Source organism: Lichenostomus cassidix, chromosome 13, assembly GCF_008360975.1.
Source record: "Lichenostomus cassidix isolate B80296 chromosome 13, HeHo_3.0, whole genome shotgun sequence".
Classification (NCBI taxonomy): Eukaryota; Metazoa; Chordata; class Aves; order Passeriformes; family Meliphagidae; genus Lichenostomus; species Lichenostomus cassidix.
Window position 1 is genome coordinate 2561556 of NC_139494.1, and position 24537 is coordinate 2586092.

A 24537-nucleotide genomic window follows, 5' to 3' on the forward strand; every position below is an offset into this window, starting at 1 on the left:
GAAAACACAAGGGAAAGCTGCTGCAAGTTCAAAAGAGATTTATAGTCAAAGTTTCTCAACTGAAACTGAAGGTTTTACGAATTAAAAAAAAAAAATCCCCTGCTACATGGAGACAGAGATGAAGACTCCTCACTGACAACACGCAGAGAAAACGAGGAGGGAAGAGACGGCGCTCCGGAAAGCCTCAATAAGAAAACAAGCGCGCGGCTTTACAGACCTGAGATGCCTCGGGATCAGAGGGCTGTTCTCCCACGACGGCGCTGCTGTTCGGGTTCGGCTTCTCGCAGCAATCCCCGCCCAGAAGCTCCTCTGCCGACAGGATTGGCACCGGCGGCGGCGGCGGCCAAGCGGCCTCGGGCACGGCGCGCGCCGGCGCCGCCACGCACAGGTTGTAGGAGTAGGGCAAGGTGCCCTCGCAGAAGTCGGCCGGGAAGGCGGCGCCGGCCACCGAGAAGCGCTGCGCGCCCAGGCAGCGCAGCACGGCGGGCGGCCCGGCCCGGCGCAGCCGCGCCAGCACGGCCAGCGCCACGCTGAGCAGGAAGAGCGCCGAGAGCAGCGCCAGCGCCAGCACCAGGTAGAACTGCAGCTCGGCCGCCGGCGCCTCGGCGCCCGCCGCCCGCTCGCTCAGCTCCGGCAGCGCCTCCTGCAAGCTCTCGGCCAGCACCACGTGCAGCGTGGCCGTGGCCGACAGCGCCGGCTGCCCGTGGTCCTTCACCACGGCCACCACGCGCTGCTTGGCCGCGTCCCTCTCGGACACGGCGCGCGCCGTGCGCACCTCGCCGCTGTGCAGCCCCACGCGGAACAGCGCCGGCTCCGACGCCTGCACCAGCTCGTACGACAGCCACGCGTTGCGCCCCGCGTCCGCGTCCACCGCCACCACCTTCGCCACCAGGTACCCGGCCTCGGCTGAACGCGGAACCACCTCGAAAGGCGTCGGGGCCGCTCCCGGGGCCTCTCCGGGGCCCGGCGCCGCCGGCCAGAGCACCCGCGGCGCGTTGTCGTTGCGGTCGAGCACGAAGACGCGCACCGTGGCCGTGGAGCTGCGCGCCGGCGCGCCGCCGTCCTGCGCCCGCACGGCCACCAAGAACTCGCGGCACTGCTCGTAGTCGAACGAGCGCTGCGCGTACAGCGCGCCGCTCCGCGCCTCCACCGACACGAGCGGCGCCGCGCCCGCCGCGCCCGCGCTGCCGCCCGCCAGCCAGTAGCTCACGCGCCCGTTGGCGCCCGCGTCCGCGTCCCGCGCCTGCACGCGCAACACCAGCGCGCCCGCCGCGTTGTTCTCCCACACGTAGGCGCTGTACGCCTCCTCCTCGAACACCGGCGCGTTGTCGTTCACGTCCGACACCTCCAGCACCAGCTCCGCGCGGCTCGACAGCGCCGGCCTGCCCCGGTCCCGCGCCACCACCGTCACGCGGTGCTCGGACGCCTGCTCGCGGTCCAGCGCGCTCGCCGTCACCACCTTGTACGAGCCGCCCGACGACGCCACGATCGACAGCGGCGCCTCTCCCGACAGCTCGCACGACACCTGACCGTTCTCGCCGGAGTCCGGGTCATTTACGTTCAGCAGGGCCACCACGGTGCCGACCGGCGAATCCTCGGAAACTGGGTTCGACAGCGACAGAATCGTGATTTCGGGCGCGTTGTCATTAACGTCTAGCACCTCCAACTCTACCTTACAGTGCGCCACTAAACCGCCTCCGTCCCTCGCCTCCACGGCCAAGCTATACGCACGCGTGTCCTCGAAGTTCAGCGCCTCCTGCAGGGTGATAGTACCGCTCTCTGCATTCACCAAAAACCGCTGCTCTACTTTCGCCGGCATTTTCCCGAAGGCATAGGTGATGTGGGCGTTGTTGCCAGCGTCGGCATCGGAGGCAGAAACGTTCAGTATCGTCGAGCCTGGAGGCGCGTCCTCGCGCAGGCTGACGCGGTACCGCTCCTGCGCGAACACGGGTGGGTTGTCGTTGGCGTCGGTGACATTGATCCACAGCTGGGCGGTGCCGCTCCGGGGCGGGTCACCGCCGTCCAGAGCCGTCAGCACCAAACTCAGGCTCTGCTCGCTTTCTCGGTCCAGTGAATGGCGCAGAACAAGCTCTGCGAACTTGGTACCGTCCTGGCTCTCCTTCACCTCCACTGAGAAATACCCGTTGGCCTCCAGCTCATAGCCCTGCAGCGAGTTGATCCCCACGTCCGCGTCCTCGGCCATTCCCAAGTAAAATCGGGCACCGAGAGAAGTGAACTCGTTGACCTCCAGCTGGAATTTGTTTTGCAAAAAGCGGGGAGCGTTGTCGTTCACGTCCTGGATGTCCACCTCGACGTGGAAAACGTTCAGCGGGTTGTGCACCAGCGCCTCGAAGCTGACAGAGCAGGTCGCCGAATCGCCACACATCTCCTCCCGGTCCAGCCTCTCATTCACGTACAGATTCCCGTTTTCCTCATTCACCGTGAAGTATTTCAGCTGCTTCTTGCCGGCAGACGCCACCCGCAGCTTGCGCGCCGGCAGCTCGTCGGCGCTGAGCCCCAGGTCCCGCGCCAGCGGCCCCACGAGCGAGCCTCTGCCCAGCTCCTCGGCGATGGAGTAGCGGACCCGCTCCGCCGCCGCCCCGCAGCACACGCACAGCAGCACCGCGCACAGCAGCGCTCGCCCGCCGCCCGGCCCGCGCCTCTGCCGCCGCCTCACCGCCATTCTCTTTCAGCAGCGCTCGCCAAGCTCCTGCCTCCTGCCGCTGCCCTGCCTCCCTTCCAGCCGCTCTCGCCAGACAGCGCAGGGGCCGCCGCAGCACAGCCACGCCGCTCTGGCCGCCTCAGATGCCGCCGCTGCTGCCGCTGCTGTCGGTGCCGCTGCCGCTGTGGCCGGCGCCGGGCGAGCGAGCAGCCTGCGGGGGCAGGACGCGGCTGCGGCGGCTTTGGGCGGCGGCGGCTCCAGCGCCGCTCGGCGGCGGCCAACAGCGGCACCCGGAGGCGCCGCGACGCCACTGCAGCCGCCGGATGGCCGCGCTCAAGGGGGCTCGGCTTTGGGCGGGGCTCTGCGGCTGCACCGGCTAGGGGGTCTCTTTTAGACCCCAAGCAGCAACCGCAGAAGCTCTTTCTTTATGCGACTCCAAAGGTGCTTCATACTGAGAAACGCGTTCCCGGTGCATTTAGGTCATCCATATGTATCGCAGTGAACAAGTAGAAGCAAATATTTATGGCAGAGCAATAAAGTCGGCCTCTCTCAATAAAATGAAGGTACAGCTATTAGAGGAAGAAGCGACAGTATACCTGAGGAAGACTTTTAAAGCTCTATAGTAGTCTCCCATATCTTGAATTTTGATATTAATTGGGAAAAGTACGCAGAATGTAATAGTTTTATTTTATTTATTTATTCTGAATAATAATATTCAGAAACACACCAAAGGAAAAGTCACTTAAATCCTGTCACGGTTTGGGTGTGAAAGAACCTTTAATGATTATGTAATCAACATTGGACTAGGTCAGGCTTCTCAAAACCCCATCCATGCAGACTCTGAACCTTTTCGAAAGTGGCACATCAATACTGTCTCTGGGCAACATGTTCCCATGTCTCACCACCCTCACTGAAAGCCACATCTCTCCTATGCCCAGTCCAAGTCTATCTTCTTTCAGTTTCCAACTACTGACCTTTTCCTATCAAGATGCGCTGTATTAGAAATCTCTCTCCACTTTCCTTTTACTCCATTTTATATAGTAAAAATTGCAATCAGGTCTTCTCAGCACATTTTCTTGTCCTTCTCTGGTCTTCCTCTAACAGGTCCCACAAGAGCACGGTGGAAACAGAAAACTACCTCCCTCTTCCGGCTGGCCACACTACCTGTTTTGCAGCCCAGAATATGACTGACTTCCCGGCCTGCAAGAACACTTCCAGCTCATATCCCATTTGTTACCCACCAATATCCCAGAGTCCTCCTCCACAAGGCAGCTCTCAGTCTCCTAAATGTGTATTGAAAGAGGATTGAACCTGATGCATGTTCATGATATTGCCCTTGACCTTGTCGAACTTTATAAGATTGACATAGGTCCACTCCTCTGGACTGTCAAGGTTCCTGTGGATGACATCCCATCCCTCCAGTGAATCAATGGCACCACTTAGCTTGGTGCCTTGCACACCTGTAGAGGGTACAGTCAATCCAATTCACTCTGTCACTGATAAAGATACAGAATAAATATATTGGTCCAAGTACAAGCCCTTGAAGGACACCATATTGTAGTAGTTTCCAGCTGGGCATTGCAACATTGTCTACAAGTCTTTGAACAGCACCTGCACTTGGACAATAGGAACACATAAGATCAGATAGCACATAAGATCAGATGTCCTGAGGTTATGCTCAAAAAATAAAAGCAAGGCAAGAGTTATTAACTGAGCAGAAGCAAAAGAAATTGCATGGTACACATCTAATTTCATTTTATGAAATCCGCCTCAGGTCTCATGTGGTTTTTACCTACTCTATGGCCTGATAATCTCACTACTAATAAAATGCTCTAAATGTAAACATTTTATGAAGGACCTTTTTCTCATTCTATGAGAAAATATGAGAGATTCCATTTTTGCTTTTTTCATGTCCTTCACACCTAAAATCCTGTTTTAGGTGATTAAAGTGAGTATTTGCTGCAAAACAACACTCACATCTTCTAAAGCAAAATGTTTTTCTTCCAGAAATGGCGAAAATTAATCATGACCTTCCAGAAAACAATGGCCTGAAAGGAAGTGTAATTAAAACTGTGAGGAAACCATCTATCATAATGTTCCAGGGAGACAGAGATGGATAAAGGAGGATTCACACAAGAATTACAAGCCATTCTACTCAGATGTCATCGTTCTAGGTACACATGTTCTAATTCCTCATCGTCAGATGACTACCACTGCCTTTCAAAACAGGGAAATCAGGAGCATATGTTTATAATAAAAATGGCACAGGACTTGGCACCAGGCATGAAATCAAATCATTGCTCATCCAAAAACACATTGACCCATCTGTGTTCCTGCTTCCAAGTCCTTCAACTTCTTTGCTCTTCATTTACAACTTTTAGTTGCACTATGGGCAGTACCCAATGTTTGGCTTTATGTCAGCCACAGGCAAAAGACCATGTAATTCAGTGACATTCTAGGGAAACATCAGGATATCAAAGTCTTTCTGCTGGCAGCTGAACACCTTCATGGATGAACATAGATGAAAACACCTCTCACAGCCTGATATTTTGAACAGATCTCTACTTTTAAGGACTATCAGCCAAACCAAGGCCTACTTGTAGAACATAAGAAACAAGGAAGGAATAGGAAACCCACAGAAGATAGGAATCATAGTTTAAAATTTCTGACTTTGTCAACTCTAGTAGGTAGACAAAAAGCATTATCTACCTAGCCAAAAGTACACAGGAGGATCACATGGAACTTTACACCAAAGACCACAGGCACAGTTCTCTAAGTAATTTCTTTGGAAAACAAGAAAAGTGCACAGGATGTAACTATGGGAATAGTTATAATAACAGGGGAAACTGAATGTTTATAACAACCTTTTACACACTTCAAACTACACTCCAGCAAACTCTTCTACCTGCCCTGTGCAGCTAGAATGCTGTGCAGACAGAATGCTTCACTGTGCTCAAACATCACCCAGCAGGGACCACTTTGCTGACAGACACCATCGAAAGATACGTTACCCACACAACTTCTCGTTATGGAGAATAATGATCCACAGATATGAACTTCTCTGCTCATCACACTCATTTCAAGGAAAGTGAAATATTCATGCTCCCAAACCAGAATTTCCTAACAAAACTACCATCCCATCCCCTACATTCCCCACAAACAACCAGTTTTAATAACAAAGACTCAGTAGCTCCTTCATATGAGCAAGATCCATCAATAACACCTGAAGGTTGGTCAAGGCTGGAGAAAGCTTAGTACACCCACAACAAGATTTTACATCACAGTCTTACAAGGACATATAGCTGGAAAAGTGACTCTGAAAAGAATCTCTGAAGCATGTCTCCACTTTCATGGGTATGTTTGCAGACAAATTCATCTAAGCCTATACCCTTTTGGGATATAGGAAAAGGGGGAACGGCATAAGTCACACTGGCCTTGGCACTAGGAATGCTATGAAATGCACCGAGCCAGGTGCAGCATACGATTTCTCTTTTCCTGCTTTGAAGAATTTGAGGATTTCTCTTTTCCTCTCATTGAACTTGCACTGACTTCCCAGCATGAGTATTTGACGAAGAAGAGTATTTCTTAAAGTGATGTTTTGAGTAAAGACATCTATGAAAGTCTTTTTCTTTAGATCAGTAAACAGGAAAGGAATGTACAGGGCAGTCAGAAAACTGTAACAGATGTGATCTTCCACACAGCCTCACATACAAAGGTCCACCTTTAGCTCGTTAGATCAAGCAACAAGTTAACACATGGACAGTGGAAGGGTTCATAGCAAACTCTTCTAGATTATGGCACCTAGACTAGCTACGTAATTCCAGTATTTATTAGGTACTAAGTGAAGTGTTTGGCATTCTCAAGTCGTGCATTATGGTATTAGTTATAAGTACATATTTAAACTGTTAGATAAGAATTGATGAAAAGATGCAAACACATAGGGAGAACCTCCCAGGGCTCCCCACACAGCTAGAATAAGTTCTCATCTAGATAAATATTTTGGGTTGATGAAACTTGTATTGCATAATACTACAACTGGGCACTGATCAGGTAAAAGGGCAAACCATATTTCTTGTGTCTTTCAACACACCCTCACACACAGAGCTCCCAGGATGCTTATCTCCAGCTCTTCATAAACTGTGTGGTGTTCTCTGACCCTCATAATTTGCAAGAACAAGTAAGAAAACCCACAGGTGCATAGGAAAAAAAATTGTAATGTGCCCCATAATCAGGGGCTCTAATGTGGGCCTCACATAACAACTAAAATAAACTGACCTTCTACATCATCTTTACATATTTCAGGCATTTATAATTATACCAGAGCAAAGGTTTTCACTTGCCCTATCTCCATGAGACACCGTGAGAGAAAAGTCACACACACAACTTCTCCTTACTGAGAACAAGGATCACAACATGCATGCATGCAAAGAGATATCTCTGCTCATCATACTACTTCAAAGAAATTTAAAATGTCCTGAATTGATTAAGCAATATGCACATCTGATAAAAACTCAGACATCTAAGTAGCAGCTCAGATATCATCATCCTACATCAACATATTGTGCAGCTTGGAAGATCTGTTACTCTCAGACCTTGACATACACTGTACATTGATGCCCAATAACTGCCATTCACAGGAAATATACTACAAGAAAGTAGACTGAGGAACCCATAGCTCTGCCAGTCATATTCTGAGCAGTATCAAGAAATCTTTAGACATATTTTACCTTTAGGTCATAACGACAAACAAAGCAAGATCTTATCACATGCAGAAAATAAGAGATCAGAAACAACTCTTCTAGATTATGGCACTTGAAGTAGAGATGTAATTTCCATCTTTCATAGGGAATGAATATAGAGTTTCCTTTTCCCAAAGCTCACATTACGGCACTTGCCATAAATGCACAATAAAGCTATTAGTTAGAAACATCACAATAACCTGCAAACACACAGGAAGAACCTCAAAGGCCTCCAAAACCAGCTAGAATTATGTAATCTAGTCAAGTCTCTTTGAAAAGATGGAAGTCACATTCTGGCCTAGACCACTCTCTTCAGTACACATCACCATCACACCACGGACTTCACACAGCTATCTTTACATCTCTGTAATGAAGGCGAAGAATACATATGTTTGGTCAATAGAGAACTGTGGAAAAACTTCAAACTTCTGAAAAGCAAAAAGGATCAGTGCTCTAGGACAGACTAAGATGGTGAAAATCTGCACAAGGCTAATCTTTCCCTCCTCACCTCACCACCTGTAACCTGAATCTGTCCCCTTCTCCACTAGGACAGGTCTTGCCATTACAAGAATTTTCAAGCAAAGGCATATGTAGTTCTTGCAAATAAACTAACTTAAAAGATAGTGAATCAGCAAAACTTCTCTAGCTCCTCCATGGCACTTCATAAGTAGTCACGTACATTCCTCCACAATGTGCACAAAGATCAGAACATGAGTGAATGCAAACACAATTCTGGCTTATCATGAAGAAAAGGAAAGACTGAGAGGAGTAAAAACTGTGCCAGCATTTCATTCAAGAGGGTTTCACTCCACTCAAGCACACGTGCAGTGGGGAAGACACCTGATTCTGCTCTTAATACAAATTCCCCTTACCTAACCATGCAATACATCAATTCGGAAGAGGTGAGACTGAGAAGAAAACTGTATTATATACGTAAGGGGAGAATATGAGAAAGGACCTGGTGGCAGAAAAAAATCAAAGAGCAGAAAGAACGACACTCCACTCAGGATCAGCCTCACTTCTATCTCATCCACCAACTGATCACATGTCCAACACCCCCAAACAAAACGAAAAAGGGCGTCCCTCAAGGAAATTGCACCTTCGGGCGAGAGCAACTCACCGGGACAGAGGCGGAATCCGCGGGTGGAGCGCCGGCAGGGTCCTCGGCCCCGAGCAGCGGCGCGGGCTCGTCGGGAGGCGGCCGGGCAGGGACCGGCAGGGTGTCGCAGCTGCTGGCGCCCGAGAAGCGCAGCTGGCTCTTGCGCGAGTCGGCCGTGAGCGACACCTCGTGCGAGTAGGACTGCAGGAAGGCGCGCACGCCGTCGATGCCCACGAAGTGCGAGACCGGCACGCCGCGCAAGGCGCCGCTGCTGGCAGCCAGCACCTGCTGGCGACGCCAGCGGCGCAGGCGCAGCGCCAGCAGCAGCAGCAGGAAGGCCAGGAAGAGGCACGAGACGGCGGCCACGGCCAGCACGAGCCAGCGCGTCAGGCTGCCGGCCGGCTCGCCCGGCGCCGCCGCCTCGGCCGCGCTGCCCAGCTCGGCCAGCAGCTCGGCCACGCTCTCGGCCAGCACCACGGTGAGCGTGGCCGTGGCCGACAGCGCCGGCAGCCCGTGGTCCTTCACCACCACCACCAGGCTCTGGCGCGCCGCGTCGCGGGCCAGCGGGAAGCGCGCCGTGCGCACCTCGCCGCTGTGCAGCCCCACGCGGAACAGCCCCGGCTCCGTCGCCTTGGCCAGCTCGTACGACAGCCACGCGTTCTGACCCGCGTCCGCGTCCACCGCCACCACCTTGGCCACCAGCGCGCCGGGCTCCGACGAGCGCGGCGCCAGCTCCACGCCCGACCACGCCGCGCCCGACACCGACACCGCCCGCGCCGGCGGAGGCGGCGGCGGGTACAGCACCTGCGGCGCGTTGTCGTTCTCGTCCACGATCAGCAGCCGCACCGACACGTTGCTGCTCAGCGCCGGCGCGCCGCCGTCCTCCGCACGCACCCACAGCTCCAGCTCGCGCACCTCCTCGTAGTCGAACGAGCGCAGCGCGTACAGCGCGCCCGTCTCCGCCTGCACCGACACGTACGACGACAGCGGCGCGCCCCGCACCCGCCCCTCCCACAGCCGGTAGCGCACGCGCGCGTTCTGCCCCCAGTCCGCGTCCGTCGCAAGCACCGTCAGCACCAGCGCGCCCGCCGCGTTGTTCTCCGCCACACGCGCGCTGTAGCTCTCCTGCGCGAACACCGGCGCGTTGTCGTTCACGTCCAGCACCCGCAGCGACAGCACGGCGCTGCTCTGCAGCGGCGGCGACCCGCCGTCGGCCGCCTGCACCGTCACGTTGTACTCCGACACCTGCTCTCGGTCCAGCTCTCTCGCTGTCACCACACTGTAGTAGTTGCCGTGTGAGCTCTGCAGCCGGAACGGGACGTCCCCATCGAGCGAGCAGCGCACCTCGCCATTTGCCCCCGAGTCGCGATCCTCGACGTGTAAGAGGGCCACCACGGTCCCCGAGGGGGCGTCTTCCGAGATCTCACTCAGTGCCGACCTCACTGAAATCTCGGGCGCGTTGTCGTTTACGTCTGTCACAGTGACAACGAGTTTCGCTAAGTCGGAAAGGTCTCCACCATCTCGAACCTGTACCTCCAGCTCGTAAGAGTTGCCCTCCTCAAAGTCTAAGTTATGCATCAACGTGATGGCTCCTGTGTCAGCGTCCAGCTGGAATATCTTTGAGGCTTTCATAGAAATCGTTTGATATGAATATTTCATGTGCCCGTTCAGCCCCTCATCGGCGTCACTGGCCGTAAGGCTGACGAGGGTGGAGCCCACGGGCAAGTCCTCTGGTACACGCACTGTGTACTCCGACTGGCTGAACACGGGTGCGTTGTCGTTCGCATCCACCACCGTCACGTGAATCCGAGCCGTGCCCGTCAGCGCCGGATCGCCGCCGTCACTCGCCCTCAGCACCAGCTCGTGAAATGCCGCCTCCTCCCGGTCCAGCGTCTTGGCCAGCACCAGCTCGGGACGCTGATGGCCGCCGGGACCTGACTGCACGGCCAGCGAGAAGTGCTCGTCGCCGCTCAGCTCGTAGCTCTGCAGGGAATTCCTACCCGAGTCTGGATCACGAGCCCTGGGAAGTTGAATCCGTGCACCGGGGACTGTCATCTCGCTCATTCTAAGTTCAATTTTTGCCTCTTGGAAGCTGGGCGCGTTGTCATTAATGTCTGTAATTTCCACTTCGATTTCATAAAACTTCATTTCCCCCTCTAGTACCAGCTCACAGAGCTGCACACATTGCTGCACATTCTCGCACAGCTGCTCTCTGTCGATCCTCTCCGCCGTCACTAAATGTCTCGTTTTCTCTTGCAGAGCGAAATACTGCGTCCTACTTTTGGAGACAATGCGGACGCCGTGGTGGCTGAGCGCCGGCAGCTGCAGTCCCAGGTCCTTGGCCACGTCACCCACGAACGAGCCCTTGGGCATCTCCTCGGGCACCGAGTAGCGCAGTTGTCCCCACACCGCCTCCCACGCCGCCAGCAGGACGGCCCAGAGCAGAGCTCGCTGCCACCGGCCCCAGCGCCTCCCTACCGTACACATCACCACCGCCGGCGGCTCCTCACGGCTATCAGCGATGAGCCTCACACTTTCAACCGCTTCCGCCGGCCCCTCCGCCTCCCTGAAGCACGGACCAGCTCCGCCGGTTAAACCGCCCGAACCGTGAACCAGAAATTCAGCGATCTAGTGAAAGAGCCCTTCCGCAGCGGGCGGGGCTGCAGCGCTCCGATCTCCCTCTCGCTCCTCTCGGTCAACAGCGGCGCCCGCAGCCTCCTCCCGGCACTGCAGGCACCGAGCGCTGCCGAGCTCTCCACGCCCTGCCTTGCACACGGGCAGCTCAACGGGAAGGGGCATCCGCCACGGATCTCCGGCCGATCTCCAATCCTTAACTGATCACGACCGGGAGAAAGGTAGAGGCCTCCTGTGGTTGTGCTACTTCTACCGCTTAGGAAAAGTCACTAATATGGATATATCTGAAGTAATAAAGTTTCTCATTATATGACTCGGATAATATTATGAATCTTATCCTATTACGCCAAAAGTATAGTGTACACCAAGAATTTTTGAATCAATCATTATGGAATACATCTGAAGTAGGAAACTTGATATTCAGACCCTGCCCCGGACAACCACAGCAGTCAGGCTCATTAACACATATTTGCCTTGAGCACTTAACACTTGCTGCTTTAAGTACTTCGTTTCTATCCCACTCCTCTGATTTCAGGCTTTAGATCACTTGTTCTCGCATGGCTACTACAAGCAGCTTCAGCGCACCTGGCCAGAATCAGGTGGCTTGAGAACACAGCAAGAAGTACAGGTACTTCTGCCTCGGCTCCTCTGCTAGTTCTACGGACTTCAACAGCAAACTGTGGCTGATTGCAGTTCTACAGCAGCTTCAGTTTGCTGTAATTTTTTTTCTTATTCATGTGTTTTCCCGATACTAGTCTATTCTTCTCAGTATTTTTAAATTAGGTGACAGAAGCTGGATTGCATTAAAGTATTACAATACCATACATACGGCTATAGTACAGACACAGTGAATTTGAAACGGTTATTTCCCCTCTTACTAAGCCACATAAATTTATTCTTTGAATAATTTCTACACATTTAAACTTTCACTATAATTTCTAAAGCTTGAAAGGCCAAGAAGTGGCTTTTGTTTACTCAGAAATCATGGTGTGAAAGATTTATGTTTATTAGTATTCATCTAATCCTAGTATCTTCAGGGTAGTAGGACACGTCAGTAAAATATTGTAGGAGAGCAGAAGTATAGGTGCCCATCCTAAACCACGCGGAGAATTGTGGAGGTGCAAATGGAGTTTATTCAAGTGTCAAGTTGTTGTATTTTTGCGTATATATCTGGAGTTTTACATGTATTTTCAGAATGGGAAGAGCTGCGTATTTTAAACAGGGAGTCACGACAACTATTGCAAAAACTGGCTCAGAGACCGATGTACCAAGTCAAAGGACCACTATTTGGAAAGAGGGATCGAATTAAAAACAGGCTCCAAAATACAAAAGTCGATGTTTTTGTACGTTTGTGGAGGTTTGGGGAGTTTTTGGGGTTTTTTGTTTTGTTGCTTTGTGGTTTTGTTTGGTTGTTTGTTTTTTTTTTTTTTAGTTTGTTGGATGTCTGGTTTTTTTTGTTTTTTCTGGTTTTTTTTTTTGTTTTTTTCTTTGTTTGGAGGAGTTTTTTTGGTTTTTTTTTGTTTGTTTTTTTAAGGTTGGTTGGGGTTTTTAAGGCCACATTCTAAAATATCACTTGCGTATGAAAGGCAGATAACGAACGGTAAAAAGGAAGGACGTACCACCCACGATGGGGGAAAAAACCCACAAACAATAAACTCCACCAAAGAACTCCAGGGGGAAAAAATGCCTGGAATAACTAACCAGTCTTGTATGGGCTAGACTTTCTGCAGACACCTTATCTTAAAACATGGCCTACATTCTCCTCCTTGAGCAAGGACGAACAGCAAATAACTTCCTTGTCATGAGGAAAACAAGGACATTTAATATAAGAAAAGAAATAAATCCAGCAAGAAACGTCAATTCCGGTTTTCCTACTCTGTCATTCAAAATCAACGGATCTGATTCTACAGCGTAAGAATTCGCGATCCATGTCAAAATGACCAAATGTACGAAGAACTCGGAGAACTCAGATCTGGATAAAACCTATCCACCCCATTAATACTGCCATCTCTGTAGCAGCCTTGTGCAAAAGGTCCGAAAACACATGGCGGAACAGGGGAACAATGTCTAGGGAGGAAAAATCTGTAATATTCCTTTGGGAAACAGCAAACCTACGATTTCACATTAGAGAAATAACGACCGGGTGAAAACAGCCTCACTAGTGATACCATTCGGGCAGCAGGTTTCTAGCAAAACATGGGAGGACACACCGTAGAGCTTTCATAAGAATATATAACTTCCAACAGCACAAAAGGACTACTCAGCATTTGTTCAGCTCTCAAACAGGTCCAAGGACAAGAGTTTGGGGAAAAGGTGATCCCAAGAAGAAATTTCAAGCCCCAAGTATCCACGTTTTTTTCGTAATGGAAGATCACTAATTTAACGTGTTCCCAAAACGTAAATCAAAGGAGACCTCTAGTCAACACCTCTCAAGTACTAACACCAAGACATCAAACACGCAGCTGCCTATTTCCTCCGAGTGTAAGGAAGAAAAAGTAGTTTATTCCTACGAAGGTTAAATCACCCCAGCTACACTACCCCGGAAAAACGAAGGGAAAGGGGACCATAGCTCAGAAAGGATCAAGGAGAACAAGGGGAGTACTCAGCCTTACAGACCTGCGGTGCGTTGGCTTCGGCGGGCTGCTCTCCCGCGACGGCGCTGCTATTCGGGCTCGGCTTGTCGCAGCAATCCCCGCCCAGAAGCTCCTCCGCCGACAGGATGGGCACCGGCGGCGGCGGCGGCCAAGCGGCCTCGGGCACGGCGCGCGCCGGCGCCGCCACGCACAGGTTGTAGGAGTAGGGCAAGGTGCCCTCGCAGAAGTCGGCCGGGAAGGCGGCGCCGGCCACCGAGAAGCGCTGCGCGCCCAGGCAGCGCAGCACGGCGGGCGGCCCGGCCCGGCGCAGCCGCGCCAGCACGGCCAGCGCCACGCTGAGCAGGAAGAGCGCCGAGAGCAGCGCCAGCGCCAGCACCAGGTAGAACTGCAGCTCGGCCGCCGGCGCCTCGGCGCCCGCCGCCCGCTCGCTCAGCTCCGGCAGCGCCTCCTGCAAGCTCTCGGCCAGCACCACGTGCAGCGTGGCCGTGGCCGACAGCGCCGGCTGCCCGTGGTCCTTCACCACGGCCACCACGCGCTGCTTGGCCGCGTCCCTCTCGGACACGGCGCGCGCCGTGCGCACCTCGCCGCTGTGCAGCCCCACGCGGAACAGCGCCGGCTCCGACGCCTGCACCAGCTCGTACGACAGCCACGCGTTGCGCCCCGCGTCCGCGTCCACCGCCACCACCTTCGCCACCAGGTACCCGGCCTCGGCTGAACGCGGAACCACCTCGAAAGGCGTCGGGGCCGCTCCCGGGGCCTCTCCCGGGCCCGGCGCCGCCGGCCAGAGCACCCGCGGCGCGTTGTCGTTGCGGTCGAGCACGAAGACGCGCACCGTGGCCGTGGAGCTGCGCGCCGGCGCGCCGCCGTCCTGCGCCCGCACGGCCACCAAGAACTCGCGGCACTGCTCGTAGTCGAACGAGCGCTGCGCGTACAGCGCGCCGCTCCGCGCCTCCACCGACACGAGCGGCGCCGCGCCCGCCGCGCCCGCGCTGCCGCCCGCCAGCCAGTAGCTCACGCGCCCGTTGGCGCCCGCGTCCGCGTCCCGCGCCTGCACGCGCAGCACCAGCGCGCCCGCCGCGTTGTTCTCCCACACGTAGGCGCTGTACGCCTCCTCCTCGAACACCGGCGCGTTGTCGTTCACGTCCGACACCTCCAGCACCAGCTCCGTGCGGCTCGACAGCGCCGGCCTGCCCCGGTCCCGCGCCACCACCGTCACGCGGTGCTCGGACGCCTGCTCGCGGTCCAGCGCGCTCGCCGTCACCACCTTGTACGAGCCGCCCGACGACGCCACGATCGACAGCGGCGCCTCTCCCGACAGCTCGCACGACACCTGACCGTTCTCGCCGGAGTCCGGGTCATTCACGTTCAGCAGCGCCACCACAGTACCGGTCGGAGCGTCCTCTGGCACCGGATTCGACAGCGACAGAATCGTGATCTCGGGTGCGTTGTCATTCTCGTCCGTGATGTCTATCTGCACTTCGCAGTGACCAACAAGACCCCCGCCGTCCCTAGCCTCCAGGCCAAAGCTGTATTTATTCTTCTCCTCGAAATCGAGTGGACCCGCTGTCCTCACCTCGCCACTCTGGCTGTCGACAGCGAACAAGGCACGGACTCCATCCGGTACGTTGCTGAAGGAGTAGGAGACCTGCCCATTGGAGCCCGAGTCCGCATCCGTAGCCACCACGTGCAGCACCAGCGATCCCGCCGAGAGATTCTCCGCCACTCGCGTCGCGTATACTCTTTTGCTGAACACGGGCGGGTTGTCATTTGCGTCTGTCACGTTGACACGAATTTGAACAGTCCCGGACCTCACGGGATCCCCGCCATCTACTGCTGTCAGCACCAACTCAAAGGAACTCTGCTTCTCTCGGTCCAGCGCTCTCTCCAACACCAATTCTGGTTGCTTTTTTCCGCCTGGATTCTCATTCATGGCCAGAGAGAAGGACGGATTGTTGGTGAGCTGGTAAGTCAGCAGCGAGTTGCTGCCCACGTCTGCATCGTGGGCCATCTCCAGTGGAAAACGAGCACCGGGAGGAGTCAATTCACCGATCTCGAGGTCCAGAACAGCTTTGCTGAAGGCCGGAGAGTTGTCGTTCACGTCCTCAATGGCCACCTCGACGTGGAAAATGTTCAGCGGGTTGTGCACCAGCGCCTCGAAACTCACAGAACAGGTCGCCGACTCGCCACACATCTCCTCCCGGTCCAGCCTCTCATTCACGTACAGGTTCCCGTTTTCCTCATTCACCGTGAAGTATTTCAGCTGCTTCTTGCCGGCAGACGCCACCCGCAGCTTGCGCGCCGGCAGCTCGTCGGCGCTGAGCCCCAGGTCCCGCGCCAGCGGCCCCACGAGCGAGCCTCTGCCCAGCTCCTCGGCGATGGAGTAGCGGACCCGCTCCGCCGCCGCCCCGCAGCACACGCACAGCAGCACCGCGCACAGCAGCGCTCGCCCGCCGCCCGGCCCGCGCCTCTGCCGCCGCCTCACCGCCATTCTCTTGGCGCACCGCTCGCCAAGCTCCTGCCTCCTCCCGCTGTCCTGCTTCCCTTCCCGCCGCTCTAGCCAGACAGCGCAGGGGCCGCCGCAGCACAGCGAGGTCGCTCTGGCCGCCTCTTGCCGCCGCTGTTGCTGCTGCTGCTGTCGGTGCCGCTGCCGCTGTGGCCGGCGCCGGGCGAGCGAGCAGCCTGCGGGGGCAGGACGCGGCTGCGGCGGCTTTGGGCGGCGGCGGCTCCAGCGCCGCTCGGCGGCGGCCAACAGCGGCACCCGGAGGCGCCGCGACGCCACTGCAGCCGCCGGATGGCCGCGCTCAAGGGGGCTCGGCTTTGGGCGGGGCTCTGCGGCTGCACCGGCTAGGGGGTCTCTCTATTGAACTGCAATCAGGAAGCGAAGAGCCTCTTGCTTCATGCTCAGCGGAAAACCTAATAATTACAGCAACAGAACTGTCATACCTAATTTTTTATTTTTTTGAAGCTGCAGGAGACATTTAAACTAGCATTGTGTTCTGCCACAGACTTTTACATCTTGTGGTTGTAGGTGCCTTGCAAATGGAGATGGAAATAAATATGTATGCCAGGGCAAAAAGGAAGTTCTCTCTTGCACAGTCAGAGAATCGAAGTCCTCAGTTTAGTTTGTAACCGGGACACAGAGAGGCAGAAGGAAATCCTGGCATTTCCAACCACTTCTTTCACCTTTTACCACTCTATCAGTTTATGCCAAAACTGGAAATGCTTCGTCTTCCTGTACATGTATGTCTCTAGAGCCCATGCGAAAGTGTGCATTTGATGTTACACAAAAATTAGCATTTAATTCTTATTTAGAAGAGTTATTAAAACGGATGAAGAAATGTGAAGTCCAAAGGCAGTGAACCTGATGTCAGAACAGTATCACTTTCCATTCCTTGCAGAAAAAAAGAAACTGCAAATTGTTACATTGACTCCTATCCAGAAGTAAATCATCTTCAGTGCTGATGGTTGAAACTCCAAACTCTAAGGCCTTCCATAAGAATTGATTTCACCTTTGTATTGGTTTGACATTGGGAGCTGCTACAAAAAAGTCCTATCAACTGGCTACCCCAGATGCCTAACGATAGCTTGAACAGCAGTAAGCTTTTCAATAATTTCTAATGATTAATATAAAACCCCCAAACCTCCATCTGACCTCACTGAGCAAAGTACATCAGGTCTGTGATTTTCAGTTGCTTTGCCACAACTCTGCCTTAAAAAGTCACCCACAGAGATGAAGAAAGGTCACTGAAGTCTCAAGATGACCTAGGTAAGATGAACTGCTTTGAAAGGTCTACTAGGTCTCTCTTCACTGGACTGAATGACATCACTAAACTTCAGACAATGCTGTTATTGAGAACAAAAAAATCCTTGGCAGTAAAACCAAAGAAGACAAATCAAACACTTACCACTCTTCCACTTGGAACTGGTTATTCTCTACTGTGCCACTTCTTGCCTGTACCATGTAGGAAGTCACAGAGCACAGTCGTTTAGTCCTGAGACACATAAGAACAATCCCTAGGTAGGTGGGATTGACCAGCAGCACTCTAAAATCTGTACCGTGTTCCAGAGCTTGCCAGAGGGAGGTCAGAGGTGGCTGCTGCTGTGCAAGAATGCTCCTTGATCTTGTTTAATGCTTATTACCCACTTGGAATCAGCAGTAGATAGGGCTGTGTGCAAGTGCTCTCCCCAAGGTCCTTCTCTCAAAGCAAGAACAGAAAATCTCTCACTTATTTCTGGTTATTAAAAACACCAAAAACCAAAAGCTGTTACTGGCCCCTGTGAGACAAATACTGACTTCTCTAATGTACAGGTGGTTTTACACATTCCTACTTTAAAAAGTAATCTCCCAGAACACCCAAAAGTCAGTAAGGTCTGAACTCTCAAGCAAGGCCCATAAGTCTTATTTTGTACTACACTGTAGGGGGTTGATATATGAAAATTCATCAGTTCTTGCGAAATTTCCTACTTTGTAGCCTGTTAATTTTATAGAAATGCTAAGACACAAGTCTAAATGCAGTGTCAAAGGCCTTTATGCAAATAGGACTTACGGGAGCTGCCGTTTTGGCTTCTATATAATTTTCCTCACTCATAACTTTCTGTCTTTTTTTGGTTTGCAAGGAAAATCAGTATTTCCTTTAAAACAACTCTGAGAAGTTACATATGCAAGAGAAGAGTCTGCACATGGAATATATGAATCATAACATTCCAGGAAACAAAGCCTGAAGGAAGATCCATGGTGGGAAAATGTAATTACGGCTTTCATTAAACTCTCCATCAAAAAGTCACAGAGATATAAATGGAGAAAGGAAGTTTCACCCAGAAATGATAAAACTTTCTATCCGTACATCAACATTCTCATGTCTCTTTAACTTTACAGAACTTTACAGAAAAGGTTTCCTTCTGAGACACATAATTGGCAAAAATAGCTCCTGAGATGATAATGAATCATGAACATGCCAAGAAGGATTTGTGTGCTTAGTAGTACTCTCAGAAGAATGACATGCAGTCATCCAACAGGGACAGGATCATCTCACTATTTGCTTAGAGGGAATCTCTTCCCCCTCTTATGATGTGCACAGCTCCACAAAGATGCAACTTCTTCTAAGGTCATGTGTATGTCTATTAATCCATAACAATATTGAAGCAGAAATGTGCTCCCCTCTCCTGCTTTCCAAACCAACATTAATGTGACCAGAAAATACATTCTTTAATGAAGATACGTCGCTACTTAAATCAAACCTACATACACAGAAGATAAAAAGAGTGGAGGGGAAAAAAAAACCCCAAACAAAAACCAACACAAAACCATCCCCCAAAATCTAAAAGAAAAACAGATGATCAATGTAAGTAAATGTTTTCAGAGAAACTGTCAAGGAGGACATTCTAGTCTTCACTGTCAGCATGGAAATTCGTCCCCAAGAGCACCTGGAACTCATTGAGGTCTCTAGCTGAAAGTGTGATGCTGAAGTCTTGCTCTGCTCTACACTGTAAGTAGTTGCATTTTTTTTTTAAGCAGTCATCATCTGTCATCGATTTTTCTACTATATGGTCTGCTCATCTTCCTCAAATAAGTAGCCCTAAATTTGAAGGCCTTATTAAAGGTCTCAGTCTCAAACTAAATCTTCCGAGAATGTGTAATAGATTTTCTTTTGCCTTCTGTCACCATTTCATAGCATATGAAATGTTGTCTTAGTCCACTGAGTTATTTGCAGCAAAAAACACTCACAGCTTCTGATGAGTACAGTCCAGAAAAGGAAAAAAAGGAACCACAACATACAAGGAGAGGAAGGCCTGAAAAAAATAAGTAATTACAACTGGGAAGAAGCTCTCCATCACAACATCCCAGAGAGATATAAGCTTGCTCCTCAAGGCATGGATAACTTTTGCCAACAACAGATCTTTGAATGAATTAAATTTGATCTCTCCCTGAAGTGCATCTGGACTGCAATGTCAGGTGATTGTCCTCTTAAACAGGGACACCTCTCAAGGCTTGTTACTCCTTAAGAAATACCCTGTATGTTTCATTCATACAGTAATAGAGTGAACCTTCCCACCAAACTTTGTTAAGATGCACTTCTATGAAATTATATGGAAAAGACTTCATATAACTGCTCTGATGGTGATTCTTTAATCCATGTAAATCCCTCCTTTGCAACACCTACAAAGGCATCATCCTTCTAAATGCAGATTTATTGTATGAATGCTCCATTATAAGAGGACTATTACTGCCTTTCAGCATGGGGAAACCAGGATCATAGAAAAAAATGGCAGAGGCATCGGAACCAAGCATGACATCAAACCATTCAGCCAAAACCACATTGACACACCTATGTATCAATGACCTTGTCTCAGCAACTGCACAGCATCAAGGTATTGACAGAAACTGCTCTGCCAGCCTTATAATTTGAACAGATGCCTATTTTTAAGGACTATCAGCGAAACAAGTAACCAGTTTTACAACATAATAACCAAGGAAGCAACGGGAAACCCGCAAAAGTGAAGGGGTCATAGCTTCACATTTCAGGCTATGAAAAATGTAGTAGGTACACAAGATGAGTATCTAGTATCTAGAGTCTCAGATCCCCAAGTAAACTCTTTGGAGAACAAAAAAAAAGGAAAATGCACAGAAGCACAACAAAGGGATTCAAATACCAACTAGGGAAAAATTAACATTTACGCCATTTCAAACCACACAACAGCAAACTCTTCCACCTGCTCTGCCTATGTGCAGACACAACACTTCAGCAGGCTCAAACACCAAGGCAAACTACTTTGCGGATAGATATTATCAAAAGACATATTTCCTAAACAATATCTTCCTATGGAGAACAAAACAGATCCACGCATGGGACCTTCTCTGCTCATCACACTCATTTCAAGTAACATGAAATGTTCTAACTGGTATATGAAACATGTAGCTCAAAATAAATACTCATTCATCAGAATCAACTCCAAGACACCAACATTCTTCCTTAGAACATGGGTATTTTGGAAGACAACTCACTCTGCAACCATAAATACAATCTCTACAACTATGTCCAAGAACTACCTTTCACAGCAAGATCTGTATGGGATATAAATGTGGATAAAGTTGTGAGCACGGAATATGAAAAGCAGCAAAACATTCTCTTGCATACTGGAAGAGACCCTCAGGACAAAGCTCCAAGGATTCACATCAATAAGCCCTCTCAACCACAAAGGGTTATTATGACATCTGTAATATGCAAACAATTTTGCCATCCCCACTTGGAAGTACTATCAAGTTTCTAAAGCTAAAACAGGAGCAGTTTTCATGGAGACACTGGATAAGTGGACAGCTTAAAAGATAATGATGACACGATTAATGAATTCATTAATTAACCTACAGCCTAACGCACGTCCAGGCACAAGCAACATTACTTCCCAGGTTCCTCCACCAGTGGCGTGAACTCTGTTTCTACGGGAAACTCCTGCCCATGCCAGCAAAATTCCCTAGGCACGACACAGTCCACAGGGAAGTAGCATGGGAATCTGCCGCGCAGGAAGTCTGGCCGGAGAAACTCACCGAGACAGCAGCGGGATCCGCAGGTGGAGCGCCTGCAGGGTCCTCGTCCCCGAGCAGCGGCGCGGGCTCGTCGGGAGGCGGCCGGGCAGGGACCGGCAGGGTGTCGCAGCTGCTGGCGCCCGAGAAGCGCAGCTGGCTCTTGCGCGAGTCGGCCGTGAGCGACACCTCGTGCGAGTAGGACTGCAGGAAGGCGCGCACGCCGTCGATGCCCACGAAGTGCGAGACCGGCACGCCGCGCAAGGCGCCGCTGCTGGCAGCCAGCACCTGCTGGCGACGCCAGCGGCGCAGGCGCAGCGCCAGCAGCAGCAGCAGGAAGGCCAGGAAGAGGCACGAGACGGCGGCCACGGCCAGCACGAGCCAGCGCGTCAGGCTGCCGGCCGGCTCGCCCGGCGCCGCCGCCTCGGCCGCGCTGCCCAGCTCGGCCAGCAGCTCGGCCACGCTCTCGGCCAGCACCACGGTGAGCGTGGCCGTGGCCGACAGCGCCGGCAGCCCGTGGTCCTTCACCACCACCACCAGGCTCTGGCGCGCCGCGTCGCGGGCCAGCGGGAAGCGCGCCGTGCGCACCTCGCCGCTGTGCAGCCCCACGCGGAACAGCCCCGGCTCCGTCGCCTTGGCCAGCTCGTACGACAGCCACGCGTTCTGACCCGCGTCCGCGTCCACCGCCACCACCTTGGCCACCAGCGCGCCGGGCTCCGACGAGCGCGGCGCCAGCTCCACGCCCGACCACGCCGCGCCCGACACCGACCCCGCCCGCGCCGGCGGAGGCGGCGGCGGGTACAGCACCTGCGGCGCGTTGTCGTTCTCGTCCACGATCAGCAGCCGCACCGACACGTTGCTGCTCAGCGCCGGCGCGCCGCCGTCCTCCGCACGCACCCACAGCCCCAGCTCGCGCACCTCCTCGTAGTCGAACGAGCGCAGCGCGTACAGCGCGCCCGTCTCCGCCTGCACCGACACGTACGACGACAGCGGCGCGCCCCGCACCCGCCCCTCCCACAGCCGGTAGCGCACGCGCGCGTTCTGCCCCCAGTCCGCGTCCGTCGCAAGCACCGTCAGCACCAGCGCGCCCGCCGCGTTGTTCTCCGCCACACGCGCGCTGTAGCTCTCCTGCGCGAACACCGGCGCGTTGTCGTTCACGTCCAGCACCCGCAGCGACAGCACGGCGCTGCTCTGCAGCGGCGGCGACCCGCCGTCGGCCGCCCGCACGGTCAAGTTGTACTCCGACACCTCCTCACGGTCCAGCTCTCTCGCTGTTACCACACTGTAGTAGCTGCCGTGTGAGCTCTGCAGCCGGAACGGGACGTCCCCATCGAGCGAACAGCGCACCTCACCATTGGCACCCGAGTCGCTATCCTGGGCGTGTATCAGGGCCACTACCGTCCCCGACGGGGAGTCTTCAGAGATCTCACTCAGTGCCGATCGCACCGAAATCTCGGGCACATTGTCGTTGACGTCTGTCACGGTAATTACGACTTTTGCCGTATCATAAAGAGCCCCACCGTCATATGCCTGCAGGTCCAGCTCGTAGGAATCGCCTTCCTCGAAGTCCAGGCTTCGCACCAGGGTGATTTCTCCAGTCTCAGAGTTCAGGTGGAATATCTGCGATGAACTCTTCTTTTTTTTAAACGTGTATTTCACTTGCCCATTCAACCCCTCGTCCGTGTCCGTGGCCGTGACAGTGACGAGCACAGAGCCCACGGGCACATCCTCGGGCACACGCACCGTGTACTCCGACTGGCTGAACACGGGCGCGTTGTCGTTCGCATCCACCACCGTCACGCGAATCCGAGCCGTGCCCGTCAGCGCCGGATCGCCGCCGTCACTCGCCCTCAGCACCAGCTCGTGAAACGTCGACTCCTCCCGGTCCAGCGCCTTGGCCAGCACCAGCTCGGGATTCTGATCGTCTCCGGGGCCTGACTGCACGGCCAGCGAGAAGTGCTCGTCGCCGCTCAACTCGTAGCTCTGCAGGGAATTCCGGCCCCAGTCTGGGTCATGAGCCTCTGGCAGTGGAAACCGCGACCCTGGGGCTGTCATCTCGCTCAGTCTCAGATCCGTATCTGCCTCTTGAAAGCTGGGTGTGTTGTCGTTAATATCTGTAATCTCCACTTCGATTTCATAAACTTTCATTTCCCCTTCCACTATCAGCTCACAGCGCAGGACGCATTGCTCCACCAGCCGGCACAGCTGTTCTCTGTCGATCCTCTCCGCCGTCACTAAATGTCCCAACTTCCCGTGCAGAGCGAAATACTGAGTCCTACCTTCAGAAATAACGCGGAGGCCGTGGTCTCGGAGCTCCGGCAGCTGCAGTCCCAGGTCCTTGGCTAGGTCACCCACGAACGAGCCCTTGGGCATCTCCTCGGGCACCGAGTAGCGCAGCTGCCCCCACGCCGCCTCCCACGCCACCAACAGGATGGCCCAGAGCAGAGCTCGCTGCCACCGGCCCCAGCGCCTCCGCACGGTGCACATCTCCGCCGCGGCACCGCAACACCGCCGGCAGCTTCCCAAAGCCGACCGGCGATCTGCCTCACGATCCTTCTCCGGCTCTCCGCTCCTGATCGCCCCGCTGCCCGCAGTCCCTCCGCTTTGCTACAGAAATGTTCCGTACCACTGGGACGCTGGCAGGACCATCCGCCCGCTGAACCAAGAATCCCGCGATCTAGCGAGAGAGCCGGGCAGTAGCGGGCGGGGCTGCAGCGCTCCGATCTTCCTCTCGCTCCTCTCGGTCAACAGCGGCGCCCGCAGCCTCCTCCCGGCACTGCAGACACCGAGCGCTGCCGAGCGCTGTCGCCCTGCTTTGCCCACGGGCAGCTCGCGGGTACAGCACCACCCCACGGAGACATCGGGCCCCGTGCAGAGGTGACCTCCAGCCTTGGCTTTCTCCAGCCTATCTCTGCTTTGATCCTTTAGGGCATCACGATCCGGAAGGAAGGTAGATGCACGGTGTGGGCACGGTGCTTCTACCACAAGAGATAGTAACCATTAACTAATGGCAATATATGTAAACTAAAGCATGTTTTTCTCATTTCAACCTCTAGATTACAGTTAGTCTTTCCCTTTTTGTTCAAAAGAATCTTCAACAACCGGGAGGGTCTCAGATTGAAAATATTAGATATACACGCACACACACACACGGATATCCCGAACTATCATGCTCATTAACAGCAACGGGACGAGAACAATTGCATACTTCTTGTAGTCAGGGAGCTAATTGTTACAAGATTATTATAGGTAATGATAAAGATGCAGCTAATTCTCTCAAAGGAAAACTT

The 24537-nt window shown here is 53.3% G+C and overlaps 1 protein-coding gene and 2 pseudogenes across 3 annotated transcripts in view; all 3 read right to left on the minus strand.

The window, feature by feature from the left end:
• The window catches only part of LOC146431052 (protocadherin gamma-C3-like), a 216829-nt gene that overhangs the window by 188664 nt on the left and 3628 nt on the right, over nt 1-24537 (minus strand). Inside the window, exon 1 of one of the 3 annotated variants that reach the window (XM_085073285.1) lies at nt 13751-16231. The exons of 1 other annotated variant lie outside the window; for it this stretch is intronic. In XM_085073285.1, the coding sequence (XP_084929411.1) occupies nt 13751-16216 (2466 nt within the window). In that variant the 5' untranslated portion in view covers nt 16217-16231. Of the gene's footprint in view, nt 1-217; nt 2817-13750; nt 16232-24537 lie in introns of those variants that run through there. One more of the 3 variants, XM_085073286.1, reaches the window with a different exon arrangement.
• On the minus strand, nt 2802-12546 carry LOC146431058 (protocadherin gamma-A5 pseudogene; annotated as a pseudogene).
• LOC146431059 (protocadherin gamma-A10 pseudogene) lies at nt 20942-23933 on the minus strand (annotated as a pseudogene).